Source organism: Eubalaena glacialis, chromosome 1 (genome assembly GCF_028564815.1).
Source record: "Eubalaena glacialis isolate mEubGla1 chromosome 1, mEubGla1.1.hap2.+ XY, whole genome shotgun sequence".
Taxonomy (NCBI): Eukaryota; Metazoa; Chordata; class Mammalia; order Artiodactyla; family Balaenidae; genus Eubalaena; species Eubalaena glacialis.
In genome coordinates, this window is record NC_083716.1 from 160,778,574 (window position 1) to 160,803,053 (window position 24,480).

At 38.6% G+C, this 24,480-nt stretch overlaps 1 protein-coding gene across 1 annotated transcript; it reads right to left on the reverse strand.

Moving 5' to 3' along the window:
• Positions 1-1,786: 1,786 nt before the first annotated feature.
• Positions 1,787-23,071, reverse strand: NMI (N-myc and STAT interactor). Its single transcript, XM_061183841.1, has 9 exons — positions 23,051-23,071; positions 18,428-18,599; positions 11,258-11,347; positions 10,105-10,200; positions 7,929-8,091; positions 5,017-5,123; positions 4,743-4,929; positions 2,839-2,945; positions 1,787-2,384 (listed from the first exon to the last, which is right to left on the reverse strand). The coding sequence occupies exons 3-9, from the start codon at positions 11,339-11,341 to the stop codon at positions 2,199-2,201; spliced, it is 930 nt and encodes a 309-aa protein (XP_061039824.1). The 5' UTR covers positions 11,342-11,347; positions 18,428-18,599; positions 23,051-23,071; the 3' UTR covers positions 1,787-2,198.
• Between the last annotated feature and the right edge of the window lie 1,409 nt (positions 23,072-24,480).

Consider the following 24,480-nt stretch of genomic DNA (forward strand, 5'->3'; position numbering starts at 1 on the left):
TTTTTTCTTTTTTTTTTTTTAAAATGGGAATTATTTATTTATTTATTTATTTTTATGGCTGTGTTGGGTCTTCGTTTCCGTGTGAGGGCTTTCTCTAGTTGTGGCAAGCGGGGGCCACTCTTCATCACGGTGCGCGGGCCTCTCACTATCGCGGCCTCTCTCGTTGCGGAGCACAGGCTCCAGACGCGCAGGCTCAGCAATTGTGGCTCACGGGCCCAGCCGCTCCGCGGCATGTGGGATCCTCCCAGACCAGGGCTCGAACCCGTGTCCCCTGCATTGGCAGGCAGACTCCCAACCACTGCACCACCAGGGAAGCCCCGTCTTTTTTTCTTTTTTTTTTGACACACCGCATGGCATCTGGGATCTTAGTTCCCCGACCAGAGATCCGACCCATGCCCCCTGCTGTGGAAGCGAGGAGTCCTAACCATTGGACCGCCAGGGAATTTCCTAGCCCCTTTATGTTTCAGTGAGGCCATATGACTATTTCTGGCCAATGAGATGTGAGAGGAAATGGCACAGGTCACTTCTGGGTCACAGCATTTAATTGCTGGTGCAAGACTCTCCAGATTTCACTTTTCCCCACCTGCATGATTCTGGAAGCATGTCTCAAGATGGGGTCTGAAGTGATAAAGACAGAGTTCCTTACCAACTTTTGTTGGACATTCAGCATGAGCGAGAATTAAACTTTTATTTTACTAGGTCTCCAAGATTTGGGAGGTTGTGCTATCACAGCATAACCCAGTCTCTCCTGACTGATAAATCTACAAACAGCAAAAGGGACTTGTAATTCCACATTATCTGTCTTTCCTGACTTATATAATGACAAAGTCTTTTCACACATTAATAAGTGGAGATCGCTCATCCTGGACACATAGTTGAAGGCTTCCTACCGTAACATGCAATACGTTAAATAGTCAATACAGTATCTTTTGGTATATTTTAAAGAAAACTTTCCTCCTGTAAAATCTGTAAAACTCTGGAAATAAGCAGGAGAGCCAGTGCTTGACTTCTGAGTTTTAGTCAGATCACACACAGGTGGAATGGTGAAAGGAACCCAAAGAAAAAGCATAATTTTCTAGGATAAGTAACATTTATCAAAACCATTGTGAAAATTTAAAATCAAATGAAATTATCTATTTTACTGCCTGAGGAAGGCCCCCAAAAGGAACAAAAGTGACTGCTTCCAACTTTGTCCTAAATATTAGGAAAAAATTATTTCTAATTGGCAGTCTACCACAGACTAAATATAACACCCTCTGTGCTAGTGAGACTGTACCAATCAAAATTAAATGAGGTTCTTTAAATTTTTCTTCTTAGTATATTTTTTAAATTTATTTATTATTTTTGGCTGCGTTGGGTCTTCGTTGCTGCATGCGGGCTTTCTCTAGTTGCAGCGAGCGGGAGCTACTCTTTGGTGCAGTGCACAGGCTTCTCATTGTGATGGCTTGTCTTTGTTGAGGAGCATAGGCTCTAGGCGTGCGGTGGGCTTCAGTAGATGTGGCTCGCTGGCTGAAGAGCGGAGGCTCAGTACTTGTGGAGCACGGGCCCAGCTGCTCCGTGGCATGTGGGATCCTCCCAGCCCAGGGCTCAAACCCGTGTCCCCTGCACCGGCAGGCAGATTCCCAACCACTGCGCTACCAGGGAAGCCCCATAGGCAACATTTCTTATTCCAAAGAGAAATGTGAGAGTAATGAGTATTTCTGATGGTAGTATAACAACTTGAAAACCTAAAAATAAAATATCAGAAGCAAAACCAAGCCTTTTTTCTTTTTAGCTTTTCCCTTTATTTTAGATGGCAGGCAGCATTGGATAGGTCTAGGTTTAGAATCTTTTCTAAAAGCATTTCATTTCTGCCAGCATTTTAATATGAATTTAATTCTGCTGTTGGCTCAGACCATGACAGAATGAGCCAACATGGCAGGCAGACAACTGGATCACTTATGGTTCATTTCAATGGACATGGCACCCAGCCACAAAATTTATGAACAAAACTGTTTTAATATAGTTATTGCATTTGTAAACATGCAGCACAGGTGGAAACAAAGAATTCAAAAACAGAAATATATTTTGTATCTAAGAATAAACAAACACTAAAGAATTAATTTTTTCATTTTTTTAAGTAAAAGGATATTCATTTTTGTCAAGCATTAACAGTGATTTGGGTTCAAAAGCTCTAATTTTCATATGATTCCATGAGTCTATTCTTCAAAGTATGCTATGTAAGGTTGCCCAAGGGAACACTTGACTACCTCGACTTCTCCACCTCCATTCTTCTCCCGTTGAAAGTGAATGTTAATAAAATCCTCTACAGTTTCTTCATCTATTATCTGAAGGTCTTCCAGTCCAGTCAGAAGCACTGTCTTCTTAGATACTCCTGAAAATACCTAAGAAGCAAAATAAAAAGATAAACAGAAAAATTTCCAAGCGCTTTGAATTACAAAACTTTACATTTATAAGCTCTGCTTAATATTTTGGATGTTATCTTGAGAGAGACAACGGGCCTCAGGAAGATTTTCAAGCAAGAGAATATCAGAGTCGGATCTGAGTTTCAGAAAGATAACTCTGGTGGCATTGTGACAAATAGAGGAAAGGAGGGCAACTCTACGGACAGAGAGACCAGTTAGAGAGGTAGTGAGAGGTGGAAGTGACAAGATCAAGTAACCAAATGAATGCTGGAGGGGAAGCGAAAGCAAGAGTTAGGCATGAGTTCTAGCTTTCAGGATGGTAGGCTAGGTTAATTAATAAGATTCAAACGGAAACAGAATCACAACTTTTTATTTTTTGTGGGGTGGCGCTGGGCAATAAGTTTCCAAAATGAAAGAAAAGAGATGACTTTACCTGAAACTTTTTCAGGTATGTTTCTGTGTACGGAGAAACAGTAACTCTCTGGCAGTTTTGATTTATATAAAGAGGATAGTCTTTTATTTTCAAAATCTTGTCAGCAACTAGAAGTAAATTTTTAAAAATTATTTTCTCCTTTATATCAAACATTTTTAACCAAAGTTAAAACCTCCTTCAAACAGAATGTCAGAGTAAACAGTGGCTTAAGCGATTAATTTTTAAGAAACTCTACAGTCCACTTTAAAGAATTCACAGTACATAATTTTGAAAAACATAAGACCAAATGATAATGAGATTTAAACAGCTCCATCTGTCTTAAACTATCAGTCAATCAATGCACAGTGAGCTGCGATGTCCTCAGATAGACCTACCTTGAGCTACATAAAATGTGATAACCATTTGCAAAAAGTAACCCAGCCATACTAACAAAACCCAGTGTTTCCCAATCTCTCAAGAAGTACACATGCAAATTACGATTAGAATACTCTCTTTCTCTCTCTCTTTCTGTGCATATATATATATATATATACACATACATATATATAGCAAATTACTATATTACTATTATATATATAAAATTACTTAATTGTCCTGTAACTAATACATGACATTCAATAAACCTGTATAATGATGTTAATCAAAGGTGGAGGGGTGCTGAATGTCATCTAAAAAAAGTGAAGGCAAATAACAAAAATTCATCAATTTTCTCCAACACAAAAAATAACCAGATTTATTTTTAGCAGCTTTTTTCCCCTAGAGGGAAAAAAGGTAATATGTCAAGATTGCATAGAGTTTAACAGAAACAGTTCTTAAGCATATCCAATCACTTTTTTTCTCCTCTCACCAGTCCACCTTGAATTAGCAATATAGTACAGTGGTTAAGAGTGTAGATCCTTGCTGGCAAGGATGTGGAGAAACTGGAACCCTGGTACATTGCTGGTAGGAATGTAAAGGTGTAGCCACTGTGGAAAACAGTATGGCGGTTCCTCAAGCATTAAACATAGAATTACCATATTATCCAGCAATTCCAGAAGGATCTGGAAAGACATTCACCTAACCATAACTAGCTACATAGCAGGAGAAAGGGAAGTTTGGAAATTTAAGGAAATGTCTCAATTTTTATTAAATTAATGTTGTTCTCTATTATTTCAATTTTCTTTAAAAAGCATACATTACGCTATTATGAAAAAACTTAAATCAGTCAACGGTTTTTAATTGTATATTTGGATTTCTATCATATGTGCAAACCCAGGAGAAGCCCTAAGAACTAGATTAACTAGTGGAAGAGATTTTTACATTGAGAATCATTTGAACATATTAACAAAAGAACTTGAAGAATCTTCTGTTTTTCATTATAAGAATATAAACCTCCCTAAGATGATTTGGTAAAAGTCTGTTCTCTCTATTACCCCCTTTTCTTCCTGGAATCGATTACCTCCACCTGAGCTCCTTATCAATCGTAGTGAGATGAAGAGACAGTTTTATATATATATATTTTCAGAATGTTTCTCTGCCACACACCCACTGTGTGATCTTGGGTAAGCTGCTTACCTTGAGTACGCCTTAGTTTCCTCATCAATAAAATGAGTATAACACCTACATCCAGAGCTGTGCTATGGATCTGAGCAGATATATGTATAAAACACCAAAGACTCCATGCCTGGCACGTGATAGGAATGCACTAAGATGTAGGTACTTGTTATCTGTAATCCTATCATTCTCAGTAGCACTCAGGGAAATCATTTTCAGGACTCTACCATTTCATAAGGTTTAAAAAAAAATCCCCTGTTAGTATGCTGCCTAATAAATTCCAGATAAAAGCAGTAGAAAGGGATACTTTCAGACATGGCAGAACGTAATTTAAATGCTAGAGCACTGTTTAACTCTCAGTGCGGGAATACCTCCACTTTCCACAAACGTGACGACGGCGCTCCGGGACTGCTTGTCGTACTCCACGCAGTCCACTTCTCCGCCTCCGTTGCGGGACTTACAAAAACTCAGTTCTAGCTTGTCTCTCATCTGACTTTCAGGCAGTTCATCAGGAATGTCAGTAACGTGGATCTTCATTTTAGACACTTCTACGTGAACCTGGGAAATCGTTTCACGTTCAGAAATATGGATGAGAAAAGTGTCCGTGTTTAACGGAATTCTGAAACGCTTTAATCACCATGTTACCTGGAATCTGACTCCTGAGTTTAATGGAACCGGGCTGGCCATCACCTTCACATTTACATCCTGTATCTGCACATGATGGTGCCCCATTCTGATCACATTTTGGGCAACTGAAAAATAATTTGGGAAGTATTAATTTCCAATATTTCAATACATTTTTACATGTTTGGTTTAACAACAAATAATCCTGAATATTTAAAATTTTCTTTAATTTTAAGGGATCTAATTTTTACATTTTTCTTAGGATTTCTAAGTGATGATGGTTCTTGCCACCATAGTAGGATATATTAATGTCAAAATACATCAGCAAAAAATTACAATGTAGAAATTCTCATCAAGGTCTAGATTCATCTCTTAAGAGATTAAGCCTGATGATCCTTCAGAAATTCATATATTACTTCAGTACAGCCACACACCCTTCCTTTCCACTGTTGACAGAATTATCAGAGAATTCCCTTAGTACATTAAAGCTCAGCCAGAAATTTCTTCCATGTTGAGTAAGCTGGGAAAACTTTTTAGGTCAGTGTCATTCTGACAATTAATCTTATTTATCATTTGTCACTCTTCCTTAATATGTTACAAGCAACAAAGAAATAAATATTTGTTCTTGTCTCTGTCTTTCCCCAGGATTATATATTAAAGACCACAAAGACTTGAATACCAAAGGGTGAGTCTTTTTTTTTTTTTTTTTGGTCATATTTAATGAAGAATTCTACTTTCCTTAAAATGCTCTTGAGATCATTCATTAAAAAGTCGATAGTCTTGATATACTGATCACAAAACTATCTAGTCTAATTTAGCCATGCAAATGGGAAAGGCTTAGTAATATAATTATGCCAAAAATCATTAGAAATCCAATAGCAACTACATGACAGTTTAAAATGAATGTGCGGGGGATTCCCTAGTGGTCCAGTGGTTAGGACTCGGTGCTCTCACTGCTGTGGGCCTGGGTTTCAATCCCTGGTCGGGGAACTAAGACATGGCCAAAAATAAATAAATAAATAAGAATAATAAAAAACCAAAATAAAATGCATGTGGGTATGTGTTTATTTTTAATTGTGTGACATAAGAGTTTACAACCCTTCAGTTACTGATATTTGGAGCTGCTTACTCTAATATGTCATAAAGACTAGAGACAAATTAGTGCCGGTCTTATAAACCTCACATGTGTTTATAACAACCAGATAGCACACCACAGCTGGAGGAAGAGAGAAACAGGGCTAGAAAACGGGGAATTGTCATGTGGGAATTCAGACTCATTGTACCATGATATGGCTCTATAACTTGAATTACAGCTTTGTTGTTGTTGTTATTGACAACAGGCAACAACAGATTATCAACTGTAAGTAATACTTAGATGATGACCTTTCCCTCCCAATCCCCACCCCTCCCCCACACCCCAAACCTCCAACATCTGGTGATCTGACACAGCTGAGAGGGCCTACTTGTGTTTCAACTTCTGTGACTCTGTCAAAAGCCAACTCCTGTTTAATTGTGTAGAAACCCAAAGTTGTCCAGAAGAGCAGGACCTCAGAGCCATGCCAAGGGTGGAAGCAGTGATGCAGCTGTTTCTGAAGAAAATCCTGTTCCCAGCATCCCCAGGTAATTCCTATGCAGAATCCTTGCTTCCCAAATCCTCACTTCCATCCTTCAGTTATATCCCAATTACCACTGCCAACTACCAACTGCCAACAGGGCTCTTGGCCTCCCCCTTCACCCTCAGCTGCAGGGGCGGACCCAGGGTGGACAAAGCGTATGTGCATATAGTGACCTGCCAGAATGTCTTTCTATTTATTTTCAGGCTATAGTAACAAACCAGGCGTCAAGGAGACATGAGTTATAAATCATAGATTCCCAGAATCTGAACACTGGAAGGGCTTGTGAAGACCATCTGACCCCACCCATAACTTAATCTAATTTGGAAAATATGAGAACAAAAAGCCCAGATGGTGGCCTGCTCAGAGGAATGTTGGTCCAGTAGAAAGTACAAGGGTACTTGAGGTTTGGCTCTCAGCTCTGCAATTTATCACCTGTACGGACCTTGAGCAAGTTCCTTATCTTAGGTAAGCTTCTGTTTCTCTAGCTGAAAAATTCCTAACATGTAGCAATAATGACAGCTAACATTTATTAAGTGTTTATTACGTATCAGACACTGTGCTAAGTATTTTTCAACATTTCTCATTTAATACTCAAAGCAACCCCCTGAGGTAGGTACTGCCACAAAACCTGTCATAAAAACATTGAGATTTATAAAGAACCCAACCAAATTACACTTCTAGAAAGGGGCACAGCTGGCACTCAAAGCCAGATTCTCCTCATTAAGGTGCCCCCAGATCTCAAGAGGGTCCCACACCACGGCAGACTTGGCAAACATCAGGTCCCACCCCCAAATCTCTGACTCCAGGGCTCTTGCCATTCACAGGTCTTGTGCACTTACGTAAATCACTTAAACACCTGAGAATCTGTTTTCTTAGTTATAAAATGTAAATACTAACTCTCTATCTTATTTCTTTCATGGATTCATGTGAGTATACAATGAGATAATGTCTGTGAGAACTCTCCGAGAATGGTGTAGAGCTTTAAAACCTTGAAATATTATCACTAGTATTATCATTTGCAGGTAGCAGTTGCAGTAGAAAGGCATTGGTATTGGACATCACAACACCTGGGCTTGAGTCCCAGCGTTGTCACGTTCTGAATGAGTGATCATGTTCAAGTAACTCAACGTCTCAGAGTCAGTTTTCTCATCTGTAAAATGGGGATAATCATACCTACCTCAGGGTGTCACTATGAGGATGAGATGAAATGATAAATGTAAAAATTGTAAAGCAATGACCAAATATCTACAAAAACTCTTTGAAAGTCCCAGTGCTTTCCAAAGGTAACATGGTCAAATTTTTGAACATGAGTCATACCTTCTTCTTTTTCAAAGGTGATAAGTGCTTGTCCTTTTTGTAGCTCATAAGGGACTTTTGAGCTCACTTGACATGAATAGGAGATATTTGAAAACTGGCTGTCACTCTCAGGATTCTCTACAGCTGTGAACTTTATCTTTGTTTTGGGAATATCCTCGTTAATCTAATTCAAACAGAAATGTTTGATTAAAATCAAGACAAGAAATAACTTAAGTCCTACCAATGATAATGTGATTTGATCATCCAATAATTCACTCTCCACTGACTTCAGAGCCCCAGGGAATACTGAGCATGGTCTTATTTAATATCTTTAGTAATTGCTTCTTCCCAGGGAAGTACTCAGTAATGTAGTCAGATGCTGATCCTTTAATATTATTTCACAGATGAAATTGTAAATATATAATCTCTCACTTTTTCTAAGTGTTTAAACTGGTCAATATTGTGTGGTGTTTGAGTCTAAAGCCTACATCATTCCTGTAGAAAACTACCCTTTAAACAACTGTGCCAATAATAGGCTATCTCACAAAGAAATCATTGCACAGTATATTTACCCTCACTGCAAAGAGGTATGAAATAGAGTCAGGTGTATACTATGGTTATTTTGATGGCAAACTCAGATAACTTCATCCAAAAAGAAAGACTCCTGAATTCAATGACTTAAAATTTATCAAATTTAAATTCCCCCTTCCTCAACACCTGCCCATCAACTTTTTAACCATTACCACAACTTAGGTTTATAAAAATGTGAAGGGACACTACCAGCAAGATCTGTAATCTGGAGGATAAAGTTAAGGGGTTATACTTAGCTGCTTAAAATCACTGGGATGAACAGTCAGTACAACCACACAAAAATGCACAAATGAATCAAGTGTTTGCATTTCTATTTCCCATGGTTATTTTACATGTTGCAAGAAAAGGTGTTATTGCAAAGAGATTAGAAATATCAAGTGAGTCATTTGATCTAATCTGACATTTATTCTACATGTAACTTTGGTAGAATTTCTGATTACCATAAATCTGATTTCAAAACGATCTGCAGTGTCTTGAGAAAAGGCAGAGTGTTTCCCAATAATGTAGAAACATCCAGTATACCCTGAGAAGTCAAGAGCTTTCTGGAGTGAGAGTGAGAATGCCTGCTTCTAGTCCTGAGTACACAGCGGCAGGGAGCAATTCACTTATGCTCTCTAGACCCCAGTTTCAGTCCTCTGTGAAGTGAATCAACTGAGCTGGCTGGGTTCCCAAGGCCCTTTGAGTTGTAGGACTAAATGATTCTGACTCCAGCCTGAGAAGTATCCAGAATCTTAACAGAGACTTCTCTAAATCTCACAAACACCGGAAACTTCACTTCCTGATATTCAACATCCTATCCCCCATTTCAGAAACAAAAAGTGACAATGCTTTAAGCATTTAAATTGTTTAAAGTATTTTTTTTAACAACCTGGGTTGTTATGAAGAAAAAAGGAGTGAAAGCTATGTCTAACTCAAACACAGGAGAAATTAAGAAAGAATTTAAATGGTGAAGATACTCATCCAATTTTTTTTTAACTGTGAAACTCACTTAAATTACTTGGATGAGGAGAACAATAAAAGAACTTGTTGAGAAGACCAAGAATTTGATCCAAAAGCGATTGATAATGACCATCATTTTGGGGTAGTTTTGGATTAACATATACATGAATATTAAAACATGTATTAGCATAAGTGAGCAGCAAGATGAAATTCTACAGTGATCACACACCTGTGACCAGCACCCAGATTAATAATCAGAACAAGACCAACACCCCAGAAGCCCTCCTGGGTACCCTTCCAGTTCCTACCTGCCTCTAAGAGTAACCACCATACTAACTTCTAACATCGTGCTTTCGTGCTCTATTTCAATGGAAGCACATGGTGTGCCCTCTTTCTCCTTTTCTGGCTCAGTACTGTGTTTATGAAATTCATCGATGTTATTGCATACAGTTGTAGCCTGTTCATTCTCATTGTTGTGTAGAGGTCCATTGTGTGAATACACCCTAATTTATTAATTCATCCTACTGCTCTCAGTTTGGGGCTGTTGCAAACAGTGGTGCCATGGATGACCATAATGTTTTAGAAATGAATTCTGTACCGATAAATTGCTTTTCCTGAAAAATGGGGTCTGTGAAAAATGAGATACATAAAATAATTAAAGAAGTACCTGGGAGTTCCTGGTTGTCGCTTGCAACTCAGCTTCAAGCTTTTGGATCTCCTCCTTTAACTGAGTATTTTCCTTTTCAATTTCACTAATTAATTTCTAAAAATAAAAAGGAAATAAAATAACACTCAAAATTTAAACAGTCCTGACCTCATTTTTCTTTTCTTTTCTTAATATTTATTTATTTTGGCTGCACAAGGTCTTAGTTGTGGCACGCGGGATCTTTGTTGCAGCATGTGGGATCTTTAGTTGCGGCGTGTGGGCTTCGTAGTTGTGGCATGTGGACTTCTTAGTTGTGCATGCATGTGGGAGCTAGTTCCCCGACCAGGAATGGAACCCGGGTCCCCTGCATTGGGAGCGTGGAGTCTTATCCACTAGACCACCAGGGAAGTCCCAGCCCTGACCTCATTTTTCTAATTAATTAAAGAAGCAAAATTTCTCTCACTTTGAACAAGGCAAAGAAAGACATTAGACAGTCTCAGAATAAATATGATCACGTGAATAATACCTTTGTCAAATGTTTTACATCATCACCTGTCGACTTTCTTACCACTGCCAAGGGTTATTATCTCCATTATACAAAAAAGGAAACCACCTTTCACACTAAACCAAAGTCACAGAAATGTTTATAGTAGAGCAAGGATTGATACCCCTATCTTCTGGATCTTAGTTCAGTGCTCTGTCAATTCCTTCCTAACTATTTGTGACTCCAATATGACTTTTAAGTTGCACCATAACTGTGGACATATGTTACTCTGGGGCAATTAAAAAATTTTTTTTTCTGTGATTCCCACAGTATAGCTGCCTTGACATGCCAGACAGATGGCCTTGAGTAAGTGGTTTAACTACCTGAGCCTCCATTCCCTCTTAGGTCTAATTGGATAATTGCTAACGAAGCTCTTAACTTCTAGGTGCAAATCAAAGAAATGAGAGAGGAAGTGAAAAAGCAGCTAACATTGTAAGCTGTGTAAGAGAAAGAAAAGAAATACGATTCTTCTTGTCAGTCTTGAATAATAGAGGTAAAAAAACCCTGAAAACCCTAACATTCTTCCAAATTCAATATAATGTTGGACAAAGACATATGAAATATGCCTCACTGCAAAACTAATAGATGTAAGTTAATTTTTAATAGTACTCAGTAATTTTTCCTTTTTACCTGGTTTTGTTCATCTTTCATAAATTCTTCAGCTGGCCCATACTCCTTAAGAACTTGTTTTTTGTTATCTTCATCAGTTGCCATGGTTCCCTAATTATTATAAAAAATAAATACTTTAAAAATAGTACAAACACACAAATTCAAGAAGAAAAAATAACTTTTACCCTCTTACGGAAGAAACATCTCTTCTTTGCTCTATGTTTTTTCCTATCACCGAAGTCTTTATTATCATGTGGATTATATCCAAAGTCTCTATTTCAAATAACTTTCACATCTATAAACATATAAAAAGGTTCTAAAAATCCTTTGCTTTTCAACACCATAAGAGAAAATAATAGGTATTAACATTCCTTTGTAGTTCTCATTTCAATCATAATATGATGCTCCATTTTAAAAGACTATTATTTTGGTCTTCTAGACTTTTTCAAAGGTTTTTATTTAAATATTTAATTCTCCCTATTATACTCCCCAAATGGAATGGAGTAAAAAGACCTCCAAACACCGTTCCTCTATGCGTACAGGGGTTTTCACAAACCCTCCCCTAAGTTCATACACTTGGACAGGAAAAAAACTTCATCTTTATTTCTAATAACCTCTGATTGAAACTTAGCATTCTCTCCAAATATGAATATAGGCAACAAGCCACATAGTATTTGCAGCCCCTGTGACAAAAGTCACCAAGACGGTACAGATATTTTCATAAAATATTTTAACTCTTCCAGATATCCTGAAACATTGCTTGTGTTTAACCCTGCTTCAAAATTATGATAGTTATTAAACTCACGACTAGGTCTTGTAATAAACTGTAGTATATTGATATATATTACTACATTAAATATTTGCTTTTTAAATAACCTGATAATCATATTTCAAAATAATTTGTTTCCTTTATAATTCTATGTATTTTGTTTTATACAACTTAAAAACTTTTTTATTTTGAGAAAGGCCCACAAGCTTTTTCAGACTGGCACCAAAAAAGTCAAGAAACCTTGCCTGCATATTAATTTACTAAGATGGAGTTGTCCCAGATCAAATATGACACAAGGATTATCACAACAGTTTTTATTGTTTTAGAAGCACATTAATAATGTGTCTGTTAACACAATCTTCCAAGATTTCAAGTGGCTAAATTCTCACTATTCCTATAGAAGAAACAGAAAAGACATGTAGTCTTCTTTAAAAATAAAATAGAAGACTAGCAAAAAATTAGTCATGGCTTAGTTTACTCAGTGTGAACACAAGCAGTGTCCAAAAAAAGGGGTCATATGGTAGTTCTACTTTTAACTTTGTGAGGATCCTCCATACTGTTCTCCATAGCGGCTGCACCAATTTACATTCCCACCCACAGTGCACAGGGGTTCCCTTTTCTCCACACCCTCTCCAGTATTTGTTACCTCTTGTCTTTTTCATGATGCCCATTCTAATAGATGTGAAGTGGTATCTCATTGGGGTTTTTTTTTTTTTTTCTCCTTTTTTTTTAAACATCTCTCATTGGGGTTTTAATTTACATTTCACTAGTGATTAGTGATGTTGAGCACCTTTTCATGTACCTGTTGGCCTTTTGTATATCTTCTTTGGAGAAATGTCTATTTAAGTCCTTTGCCCATTTTTTAATTGAGTTATTTGTTTTTTTTGGTATTGAGTTTTATGAGTTCTTTATATATTTTGGATATTAAAGCCTTATCAGATATATGGTTTGGAAATGTTTTTTTCTATTCCATAGGTTGTCTTTTCACTTTGTTTATGGTTTCTTTTGCTGCACAGAAGCTTTTTAGTTTGATATGATCCAGCAATTTCATCTCTGGGAATATATCCAAAGGAAAAGAAAACACTAACTTGAAAAGATATCTGTACCCCCTGATCATTGCAGCGTTATTTACAATAGCCATGACATGGAAATAACCTAAGTGTCCATCAATGGATGAATGAATGGATAAAGAAATTGTGGTATATATATTGTGGTATATACAATGTGATATTATTCAGCCATAAAAAATGAAGAAATTTTACCATTTGCAACAACACGGATGGACCTTGAAGGCATTATGCTAAGTGAAATCAGGCAGACAGAAAAAGACAAATACTGTATGATCTCACATATGGAATCTTAAAAAAAAACAAAAAAAAAATTATAGAAAAAAAGATCAGATTTGTGGTTACCAGAGGCAGAGGGTAGAGGGAGGGGGAATTGGAGGGAGGTGGTCAAAGGTACAAATTTCCAGTTATAAGATAAATAAGTAGTAGGGAGGTAATGTGCAACATGATGACTATAGCTAACACTGCTATGATATATAGGGAAGTTGTTAAGAGAATAAATCCTAAGAGTTCTCATCACAAGGAAAATTTTTTTTTCTTTTTATCTGTCTTTTCTTTTTATTGTATCTATATGACAAGATGGATGTTAGCTGAACCTATTATGGTAATCATTTCATAATATGTGTGAGTCAAACCATCATGCTGCAAACTTGTACAGTGGCGTATGTCAATTATTTCTCAATAAAACTAGAAAAAAAGAAGGGGTCATCTAGCACCCAGATCTTGGTTTCCAATCTATTCTCCAATAAAAGGAACTAGGGTTCCTTTGAGCAATGGCTGATTCTACCTTTGGGGCAGGAAATATACAAGATGAGCCTGGAGCTCCCAGTGGCCAAAGGTACATAAACACAATTTATCAAGTAAGTAAATATATGGAGGATAACAGGAGTCAGGTTTTTCACTGTCAGAGAACGTGATTATAAATATGCAAAGGGAGAAAAATAGAATGAATGCTATGAATTGGAACTGGAGATATCAGCATAATCTCATGATTTCTGATAGATTGATAGAAAAGTACAGAAATTTAAATATAGATATAAGTGTGTGAATGTGAGATATTCCCCAGTTCTGTCTGCTAAAAGGGCCTGGAAACAAAGACAATAGCAGTGAGCACATCTAGCACCCAGAATTTAGTTTCTAGTACCATTCTCAGCTACTAGGAACCAAGGCTATTCAGAGAAATGGCTGCTTCTAGAAGTGGGACAGGAAAAGTACAAGACAAGCATCTTATGATGCCAGAAAGCAAGAAGTGCTCAAAGAATGATGAGGATATGTCACAAGAACATAGAGTCCACCTTGATGAGGTTCTCACTAGACAAATCTGGGAATCAATTAAGCATGGAAATAAATAATGACAGTAATAATTAAATCCACTGAGCAAAACAGAGAACTATGAGTTGGTAAACATAGCTAACTAGCTAAGTAGATACATAGATAGATAAATTGATATTCTTGTGAGGAAAGGACCATTTAATTAGTTTCAAAATACTTAACCACAAGTACTGCAAACCAAAATCCAGTGCAGTCTCAATCATTTAGGTGTTCTGAGCACTCACCAGTCCTGGCATTGACAAGCCCTTGAAGGAGATCAACAATTTCAATGGGGATAAATATCAGTTTGCCCTTTTGCATTGAACGTGTCAAGCTGACCTACAAGAATATAAGCACTGTAAGGGCTATGATTTTTGTTTTGTTCTCTAAAGTATGCTCTAGTTCATCCAGAACGCTACCCTAACAGTACCCAAAAGAGGGCCAGGGATATAGTCTATACTCAAGAAATGATTTTTTTGTTTGTTTTTTTGGTTTTTTTTGGTTGTTTTTTAAAATTATTATTTATTTATTTATGTTTTATTATTATTATTTTTTTTGGCTGTGTTAGGTCTTCGTTTCTGTGCGAGGGCTTTCTCTAGTTGCGGCAAGCGGGGGCCACTCTTCATCGCAGTGCACGGGCCTCTCACTATCGTGGCCTCTCTTGTTGCGGAGCACAGGCTCCAGACGCGCAGGCTCAGTAGTTGTGGCTTGCGGGCCTAGTTGCTCCGCGGCATGTGGGATCTTCCCAGACCAGGGCTCGAACCCGTGTCCCCTGCATTAGCAGGCAGATTCTCAACCACTGCGCCACCAGGGAAGCCCATGATTGTTTTTAATTGAGTTAAAATTTCCTCACACTGAACAACCTGTTATTGCACTTCATATAAGTGGAATCATTTGGTACGTACCCTTTTATATGTGCTAGAGTTTTAAGCTCAACATGTTTTGGAGTTTTGTCCATGTTATTGCATGTATTAGTAGTTTGTTCCTTTTTATTGCTGTGTAGTATTCCATGCATGGATAGCCTACAAGTTGTTTATCCATTCTCTCGTTGGTGGCTATTTGGTTATTTCTGGTTTGGGGCTATTATGAATAAAGCTTCTCAAAACAAAACAAACAAACAAACAAAAGAAATACTTCCCCACAAAACACTAATTTCAAAGGGGAAAAGAATAACTTTACAGTGAAGAAGCCAGGCGGACAACACCATAATGAAGTAATCAAAGTAAATAATGAGATACATCAAAATCATCTGACATATGATAGGCACACCGAGAACACAGCATGACTCCTATGATATTCCTGCCAAAGATGCATGAGCCGAATCTAAACATGAGGAAACATGAGACAAACTGGCCTGTTCTCTTCAAAAGTGTCAAGTTCATGAAAGCCAAGGAAAGACTGAGAAACTGTCCCAGGCAGGAGATTAAAGAGACATCACAACTAAACACAATGCATAATTCTGAACTGGATCCTTTTGTTATAGGATATTATAGGGACAGCTGGCAAAATTCAAATTAGATCCAAGGATTAGATGGCATAATATATCAATATTAATTTTTCTGATTTTAATCACTGTATTGTAGTTACATAGAGAACATCTTTTTTGTAGGAAATAAATACTCAAGAATTCCAGGGTAATTGGTCATGAAACCTACTCTCAAATAACTCAGGAAAAAGACAATTTTTTACTTGCAGATTTTCTGTAAGTTTGAGGAGTTTAAAAATAAAAAAGGTATATATAAGTAGCTCTTTATTGCGTTAACAACTGCAGAGTCCTTATAACGGTATTCATCCCAGGTCTTACACAATCTAACCCCAACTAGTCTTATTTAGACAACTCCTGGACCAAGTCCCTTAACCACACTGAACACTCTAAGGGTTTCTCTTCTCCCTCCTGTCCCTCAATGTCACATCCTTCCTCCCCTCCCAACCTTAACCTCTACCTAATGAAACCCTACTGTTCAACATTCATCCCAAATTCCCCTCCAAGTTCTTGAAGCCTTGTCTGATTCCCCCAAATGATTTTACTTCTCCCACTATTATCTCTTTTGGGGAGCTTTATTTGTGTACCTGTGTCATTTTCCATGACTAGATGGTCATGACCTTCTAGGCCAGGGACCACGTTCATTCTTCCTTGTATCCATTCAGAGCACAATACACATTCACACACTGAAAACACTCAATATTTATAGAATTGTGCAGTATCTTGACTGAGGTATTTATTCAGCTCAAGACATCCCAGGCATGTGAAGTTCTCTTATTACATTTCCAGAAAGCAGAAACTGCAACATTATTTAACTGTTTTTTTAGCCTATATTCTTAATATAGACTAAGAATAATAATAAAGGCTTGTAATAAAGGCTCTCAATAATATATTTAACTCATATGAATGGTCTACTACATAATATTCCCAGGACTTCTTACAGCATATCTAGTATCTGGATACTTTCCCTCTTTGCATAAATGGGATGTACAGTAATAGCTTTCCTTTTATACAGTCGAATGGTAGGCAGAATAATGGTCCCCTTAAAGATGCCCATATGCTAACCCTCAGAATCTGTGAATATGTTAGGTCACACTGCAAAGGAGAATTAAAGTTGTAGAATGAATTAAGGTTGCTAATCAGTTGACTTTAAAATATAAAGATCTTGGACTTCCTTGGTGGTGCAGTGGTTAAGAATCTGCCTGCCAATGCAGGGGAACTGGGTTCGATCCCTGGTCCGGGAAGACCCCACATGCCACGGAGCAACTAAGCCCGTGCACCACAACTACTGAGCCAGCGTGCCACAACTACTGAGCCTACGTGCTGCAACTACTGAAGCCTGCGTGCCTAGAGCCCGTGCTCTGCAAAGAGTAGCTCCTGCTCACCACAACTAGAGAAAGCCCGCATGCAGCGACAAAGACCCAACACAGTCAAAAAAATATATACATATGTATAAATACAAAGATCTTCCTGGATTATTGGTGGGGAAATAATGTAATCACCAGGGTCCCTCTTCAAAGTGAAAGAGGAAGGCAGAAGAGTAGAATCAGAGTAAGATGTGACAACAGAAGAACAGTCAGAGAAATGCAACATTGCTGGCTTTGAGGATGGAGAAAGGGCACCACTGAGCCAAAGAAGGTGAGTAGTCTACAGAAGCTGGAAAAGACGAGAAAACAGGTTCACCACATTAGCCTCGGGAAAGGAAGGCAGCCCTGAAGACACCTTGATTTTAGCCCAGTGACGCCCAATTGGACTTCTAACCTGCAGAATTTTAAGGTAATAAACTTGTGGCTTTTAAGCCACTAAGTCTGTGGTGATTTGTTATGGCAGCGAATGAAAACACCAGTACAAATCACCTACACCCATTCACTACCTATTTCCCTTAATATGCTCACATCACCGAGGTGCCCCGCCTGATAGAAGCAAATCTTCCCATATGTATGCCTGGCGGCAAAAAGAAAGGAAATGAGGAGAAGAAAGGAAAAAGGAGGTGGTGATGCACAAAGTTGTTTTTTGTTTTGTTTTGTTTTTGTTTTTTAAACTTCTGCATGTTGTATAGATAGGGAAACATTGCATTCTCTTTTGGATGTCTCTTTCCAGAAAACCCCTGCATATTCTGAAAAGTGAGGCACGACTGCCAAAACCTGCGCCTGCCAAGAGAGTAAATGTCCTGAAGGAATCTGTTTTCCTAACAACTATCTCCAGAGACCCTACAAGAACAGTGGGGAAATACAAACCATTTTAAGTTTCAATTTCCGAAATGAAGCAAAGCAAAGGAGACGGGGTCAGAGGCCGGGACGGCACAGAGAAGGCCCCGTGGGCCGGGAGCAGGCGCGTCCCCTTGGCGGCTGTGTGGTCCCCGCGACCCCGGCAGCGGGCAGCGCAGGGGCGCGGCGCTGGGGCTCTGCGCCCCGCCCCCGTCCGCCCCCGGCTCTCCGCCGGGCGTCTCCCCACGGGAGGTCCCGAGTCCCGTGGAACCTGCCTCGTCGCCATCCACTGCCTCTCCAGCCCTGGACCACTAGGAGCGGGGATGGCAGGAGGGGAACGGGGCACCCACTCACCCGCCTCAGCCCGCCGAGCGCCGCGCCGCGGTTCCCGGAAACCTCGCTGGCGGCGCGCAGGTGGAGCGTCCGCGGGAGTCGCTGGAACCTCCGGGCCCGGCTGGCGTTGCCTTGTCCAGAAGCGCCTTGAGCCTTTTTCAAGTGGGTGTCCCCCAAATCAACAGTTTGGTTCCTTTAAAAAAAAGAAAGAATAAAAGGAGAAGAAAACTACTCAAATGATTTTCTTTAAATCTAGCCACTGCTCGAATACCAAACCTGGTGTCTCCAATGATGAGTCACTAACAAGTTACACCTATTTTCACTTTCGATTTTTAAAACGTGTTGGTTTTGGTTTTGTTTTGAGGGAATTTATTCCCAAAGTATTCCTTAAGTTTCCATAGACACTCATTTTAGGACATGCTTTAAAAACCACTCCTTTGTATGTGTATTACAGGATGTGTTTTTGGAAAAAGTGGATAGAAACTAAATAAAGCCAAAGTGGGATTCTCTCATCAGATTGTAATGGTAACTCTCATTGTAATTTATTGGTCATTATAACCTTAATCTACAAATCTTTGCAGCCAGCACAAGGTCCACTTTTGTGTACAGGTATTTCTTTTGCAACTTCCCAGGAAGTTGGGAAAGCTGTGGTGGTCAGTTGGTTTCTATGACCCGTGTCCCTTGAAAGTTTTCTTACAATCTTTTGTTTTGTTGTGAAGCTTATAAATAAATACTTCACTAAGTGTGATCTTTTCCTTTGAAATGGAAAACATCTGGTTTACTTCAAAAATTGCATTGTTTCTGAATCCTACACAGAGAACCACCCCACAGCTGCACTGGCTGGTAAATAGAGGTCAGGGAGGAGATGTATCAAAATGACTCCCAGGCATAAATTCTAGTTTATAGTGCTGTATATTCATATATAACTGATATATAATCTGATAAAATGAACGATTAACCAAAGTCAAATTCCTTTATATCAAGAATATTATATGCATTTTCAAATAAATTAATACATTGCGATATTTCCAAATGATGTAAATATCAGTAGGTTTTGATTGCATGCCACTCCTGAATTTAAAAGTGGTTTGCTCTGCAAAGGGAAAAGGAAATAAACATTTACAGGTGTATTAAATATTCACCTTTTCTATGTGAAAAAAAAAGAATATTGATGGCAATCAGTTTAAAGTGGCCTTTCTAAGTGAAAAAAATAAAGTGGTGCATAGACACTTGTACTCATCAGCCCAGTCAAAATAGTACCAAAACTCTAACTGTGGCAGCCTGAGAATTACTTTTGGTCTCCCTTAAAATTTATTTTATTTTATTTATTTATTTAAATTTATTTATTTATTTAAATTTATTTATTTATTTATTTATTTATCTATTTTTGGCTGCGTTGGGTTAAAATTTTGTTTCTTTAAATTTTGTTTTTTATTTTATTATTTTATGTATTTATTTAAATTTATTTATTTATTTATTTAATTTATCTATTTTTTGGCTGCGTTGGGTCTTCGTTGCTGCACAAGGGCTTTCTCTAGTTGCAAGCGAGCAGGGGCTACTCTTCGTTGCAGTGCGCGTGCTTCTCATTGCGGTGACTTCTCTTGTTCCAGAGCAAGGGCTCTAGGTGCGTGGGCTTCGGTAGCTGTGGCACCCGGGCTTAGTTGCTCCTGGGCATGTGGGATCTTCCCGGACCAGGGCTCGAACCCGTGTCCCCTGCATTGGCAGGCGGATTCTTAACCACTGTGCCACCAGGGAAGCCCCTTTTATTTTATTTTTGGCTGCACTGCAAGGCTTGAGGAATCTTAGTTCCCTGGCCAGGGATTGAACCCTGGCCCACGGGAGTGAAAGCGCTGAGTCCTAACCACTGGACCGCCAGGAAACTTCCATCCCTTATAGTTTTAGAGAACATGAACTCTAGAGGTTATTTAGTTCAAACCTCATTTCTTCTTTTATCTTATTTTTGTTTTCTATAAGAAGATACTAAGCAATAGGACCATGACCAGAACAGGACTCATCTAAGATTGACTCCAATCCTGTTAAAGGACAAAGGATACAGTTAGTAGGGAAGCCTTTGGGCCACCCACATGCTGAAGCTGAGCCACATGTAACAGTCTGAACTCAAGTCAACTTCAGGTCCAGTACTCTGCAAAGCACAGGGGTTCCGAAGATGAATAGGCAGCTCCCAGATATATATACATATTTTTAAACTTTTATTTATTTTTGGTTGCGTTGGGTCTTTGTTGCTGCGCGGGCTTTCTCTAGTTGCGGCGAGCGGGGGCTACTCTTCATTGTGGTGTGCCGGCTTCTCATTGCGGTGGGTTCTCTTGTTGCGGAGCATGGGCTCTGGGTGTGTGGGCTTCAGTAGTTGTGGCGTATGGGCTCAATAGTTGTGGCTCGTGAGCTCTAGAGCGCAGGCTCAGTAGTTGTGGTGCATGGGCTTAGTTGCTCCGCGGCATGTGGGATCTTCCAGCACCAGGGCTCGAACCCGTGTCTGCTGCATTGGCAGGCGGATTCTTAACCACTGCGCCACCAGGGAAGTCCCAGCTCCCAGATATATTATTGTTAACAATCGTAATTGCGAAGATCTACTGAGAACTCCTAGGCATTTTATAAACCGTTTTTGTTTTGCAAACAATATGAGATATAGGTATTATCCCCATTTTGCAGATGAGGAAACTATGGCTTAAAGGGCTGATCCAAAACCAGGCAATTAACCCGTGATGACATTGATATCTTTCTCTACTCTCAACCATGAAGTCAGTCTCCACACTATTTTCTACAGGGCATGAAAAAAGAGGGAATTCTATGGGCAAGTATGATTAGGAAATGCTGCATACTGGATTCACACTTGGGAGATTCACAATGCACATCCGCATGTTGAGTTTTGAGAAGTATTGCAGGGAAAAATTATAGCATACATTTAAAAGTTTAACTTTATTTAATCTTGAATTTATCAAACTCATTTGACCACTAAAGCCTTTTTTTAAGGAGCAGCTATTAAAATCTTGAAAAGTTTCTAGTGGGGCAATTTGAGTAATGCTTTACTAATGATGGGGTCCAGGACTTGCTTCCTCAAAATATGGCACCTTGGAATATTGACTATTTTAAGTAGAAGGAGTTTGAGAAACAGTAGAAGCAAGATGGTCACTCTGACCATCCCCCCACTACCATCCTTCTCTGAAATAGTTCAAAAAGCCTCCTGTGAGAGGTGCTCGCCCTATACCTGTAGGAAAGGAGCATTCTTATCTCCAAAGACAAATGGACCCAGAGAAAAATCCTAACAAACCAGCTTTGCTAAGTTTTCTCCAGTTTACTTCAATTACCTCATACTCTCTGACCTGTCATATTCTTCCATGACTATCCTCTCTTCATCAAACCTTGCATAAAAATACTCAGTTCTAACTGTTTCCATGGGTCTTCATTTCCTTACGAAGACTTCTGTGTCATGTAAAACTTATGTTAAATAAATTTGTAGGCTTTTCTCCTCTTCATCTGTCTTTGTCAGTTTCATTTTCAGACCCAGCCAGCAGCCCTAAGAGGGTCAAGGAAAACTTTTTCTTTCTATCTATCTATCTTCTATCTATCACACACTCAATAAATATTATATCACACGAGATGCCTTGAACATGTCACGTAAATCTACACTGCCATGATATGAGATGTATATTGTGTTACAAATTTATCTCCCCACCAGATGGCAATGGGCTCCTCCCAGGCTTCACTATAATGCACCATCCCCCCACACACCAGTGTTACATACTGTACCATGTGTGCTATGAAGTGTGATACTAGGAGTAGTAGAACACCAAGGAGAAAACAGTCCCCTCTACTTCAGGAAGTCAGGGAATGTTTCCTCCACAGAAGAGGTGAAGATTGAGTTGACTCTTAAAGGTAGAGGAAGTGAACTGAGACCAAAGGTCAGATGAAAAATCCCAGAGAGGCACCATGAGTTTAGTGGATATACAAACCATGAGAAAACCACCTGATATCTATTATATTGTGCTCTTTCTTTTAGAAAAGGTCTAGCACACCAAGTTTATGCTGCTAGTTGCCAAGATTTTGGTAATCCTGTTTGCAGTTCGTCCTTGGGGAAGTTGCAACATTTAAACTTTGCCCAGCATTGTGCAGGGTCCTGGGCGACACAAAGGAATTAGGTAACATCATTCTCATTTTCAAGAGGTTTGCAATTGAAGTATCAAGAGTAAAGGACTGTTGCCAAGAGAGTAGATCTTAAATACTCTCACCACAAAGAAGAAATGATAATTATGTGACATGATGGAGGTATTAGCTGTGGTAATTATTTGACAATATATAAGTGTAACAAATCAATATGTTGTATGCCTTGTTCCCCTTAAACTCACACAATGTTATTTGTCAACTGTATCTCAACAAAGCTGTAAAAAAATAAATAAAATAGTAGACAACAGGTTTTTTAAAAAGCAAAGGAAAATAAATATTCTATCCCTTACTCTCTATCAGGCAGGCAGTACTACATAGTTAAGAGCATGGTTTTGATATGAGTTGTTGGTTTGAATACCAATTTCAAGTTACTGAAGTTTCCCAGCCTCATTTTTCTCCTCTGTAGAATGGAGCTGTTGTGAATGAGATACTGCTACATGTCAAGGTCTAAGCACAGTGCCTTACCCAGGATAAGCATTCAAGTAGCTTGACACTGGTAGCCCAGGTAGCTGTTACCATCTTACACATGGGTGAGATTTTTTTTCCATTTTCTTCTTGCACATTTCTTCTGCTTTGTCTTCCTACCTGAAAAAGTACACTTAAGACAAAGACCGTTTTTTATTTCTTTTGTGTCACCTGCAGTTACTAGTAAAATGACTATACCTAGTACATGCAATATAAATATTATACCTATTTCTAACTAGTAGTTAGATACAAGAGTAGGAGTCAAATACTCTAGGCTCAATATTATAACCCCTTTGTATAGGTTTTCATGTTAGTGTATGAATAAGTTTGTATAAGTGAACAAAATATTGTGAGCTAGATCAAATATTTATAAATAGAAGTTTATAATAGAAGTTAATCCAAGTAAAATAACAATAATAAAATTAAAGAATAAAGGACATTACCTTCTTGAATCATGCCTGGGCCACTGATTTATCATATAAACATACTTGATCAGTCAGAAAATTCTGTTTTGTTAAAAGTATTTAGAGAATAAAGCTACTGTCCTTGGACAATGCTGGAAAGAACACGTGTTTTGCTCATGAAACAGAGGTTCAAAAATAAAAATTGATCCTTGATATCCTTAAGATATCAAGCAGTAAACCTCAATATTATATTATGGAAATTATTTTAAGAGAATCTGAGAATACTGCTGCTGTTTTCCTGCTTTGCTTGCAAACTGAATACTGGTTTTTTTTTTTTAATTAATTTATTTATTTTTGGCTCTGTTGGGTCTTTGTTGCTGTGCGCGGGCTTTCTCTAGTTGCGGCGAGCGGGGGCTACTCTTTGTTGCGGTGCGCAGGCTTCTTGTTGCGGTGGCTTCTCTTGTTGCAGAGCACGGGCTCTAGGCACGCGGGCTTCAGTAGTTGTGGCACACAGGCTTAGTTGCTCCTCGGCATGTGGGATCTTCCCGGATCAGGGCTCGAACCTGTGTCCTCTGCACTGGCAGGTGGATTCTTAACCACTGAGCCACCAGGGAAGCCCCTGAATATTGCTTCTGAATTGGCTATACTCCAATATAAAATAAAAAGTTACAAAAAAAAAAATGAATACTGCTTCTGACAGAATTCTCTCAGGGTGAAGTGATAGTAGGATAAATCCAATTGTTTGGCTTGAACTTAAAATCACAGGGGAGGAAAAAGCTTAAAGAGCCTTGAGATTCTCAGAATGCTTAAAAAGAACATAGCTTTGGAATGTTGGAAAAATCGAAATATTAAATTCTGATTATGTTCTCACCAAAAATCCCAAATGAGAAAGAATCGGGCAAAGCATCCAAATAAATCAATGTAGCTTCCCAGGGAGCTCAGCAGTTAAGAGAATATGCACAAACATAGTGAAAACAACTAAAGAAATTTATTTTGCTTGACTATCTATGTTTTTTGACTAGGGAA

Excerpts from the sequence above, each read along its gene's own strand:
- NMI (XM_061183841.1), bottom strand. The coding sequence starts at position 11,341 with ATGGCAACTGATGAAGATAACAAAAAACAAGTTCTTAAGGAGTATGGG. Across the intron at positions 8,092-10,104 it reads CGACAACCAGGAACTCCCAG|ATTAACGAGGATATTCCCAA; the intron begins GTACTTCTTTAA and ends TGTTTGAATTAG. Across the intron at positions 2,946-4,742 it reads CACGTTTGTGGAAAGTGGAG|TTGCTGACAAGATTTTGAAA; the intron begins GTATTCCCGCAC and ends ATTTACTTCTAG.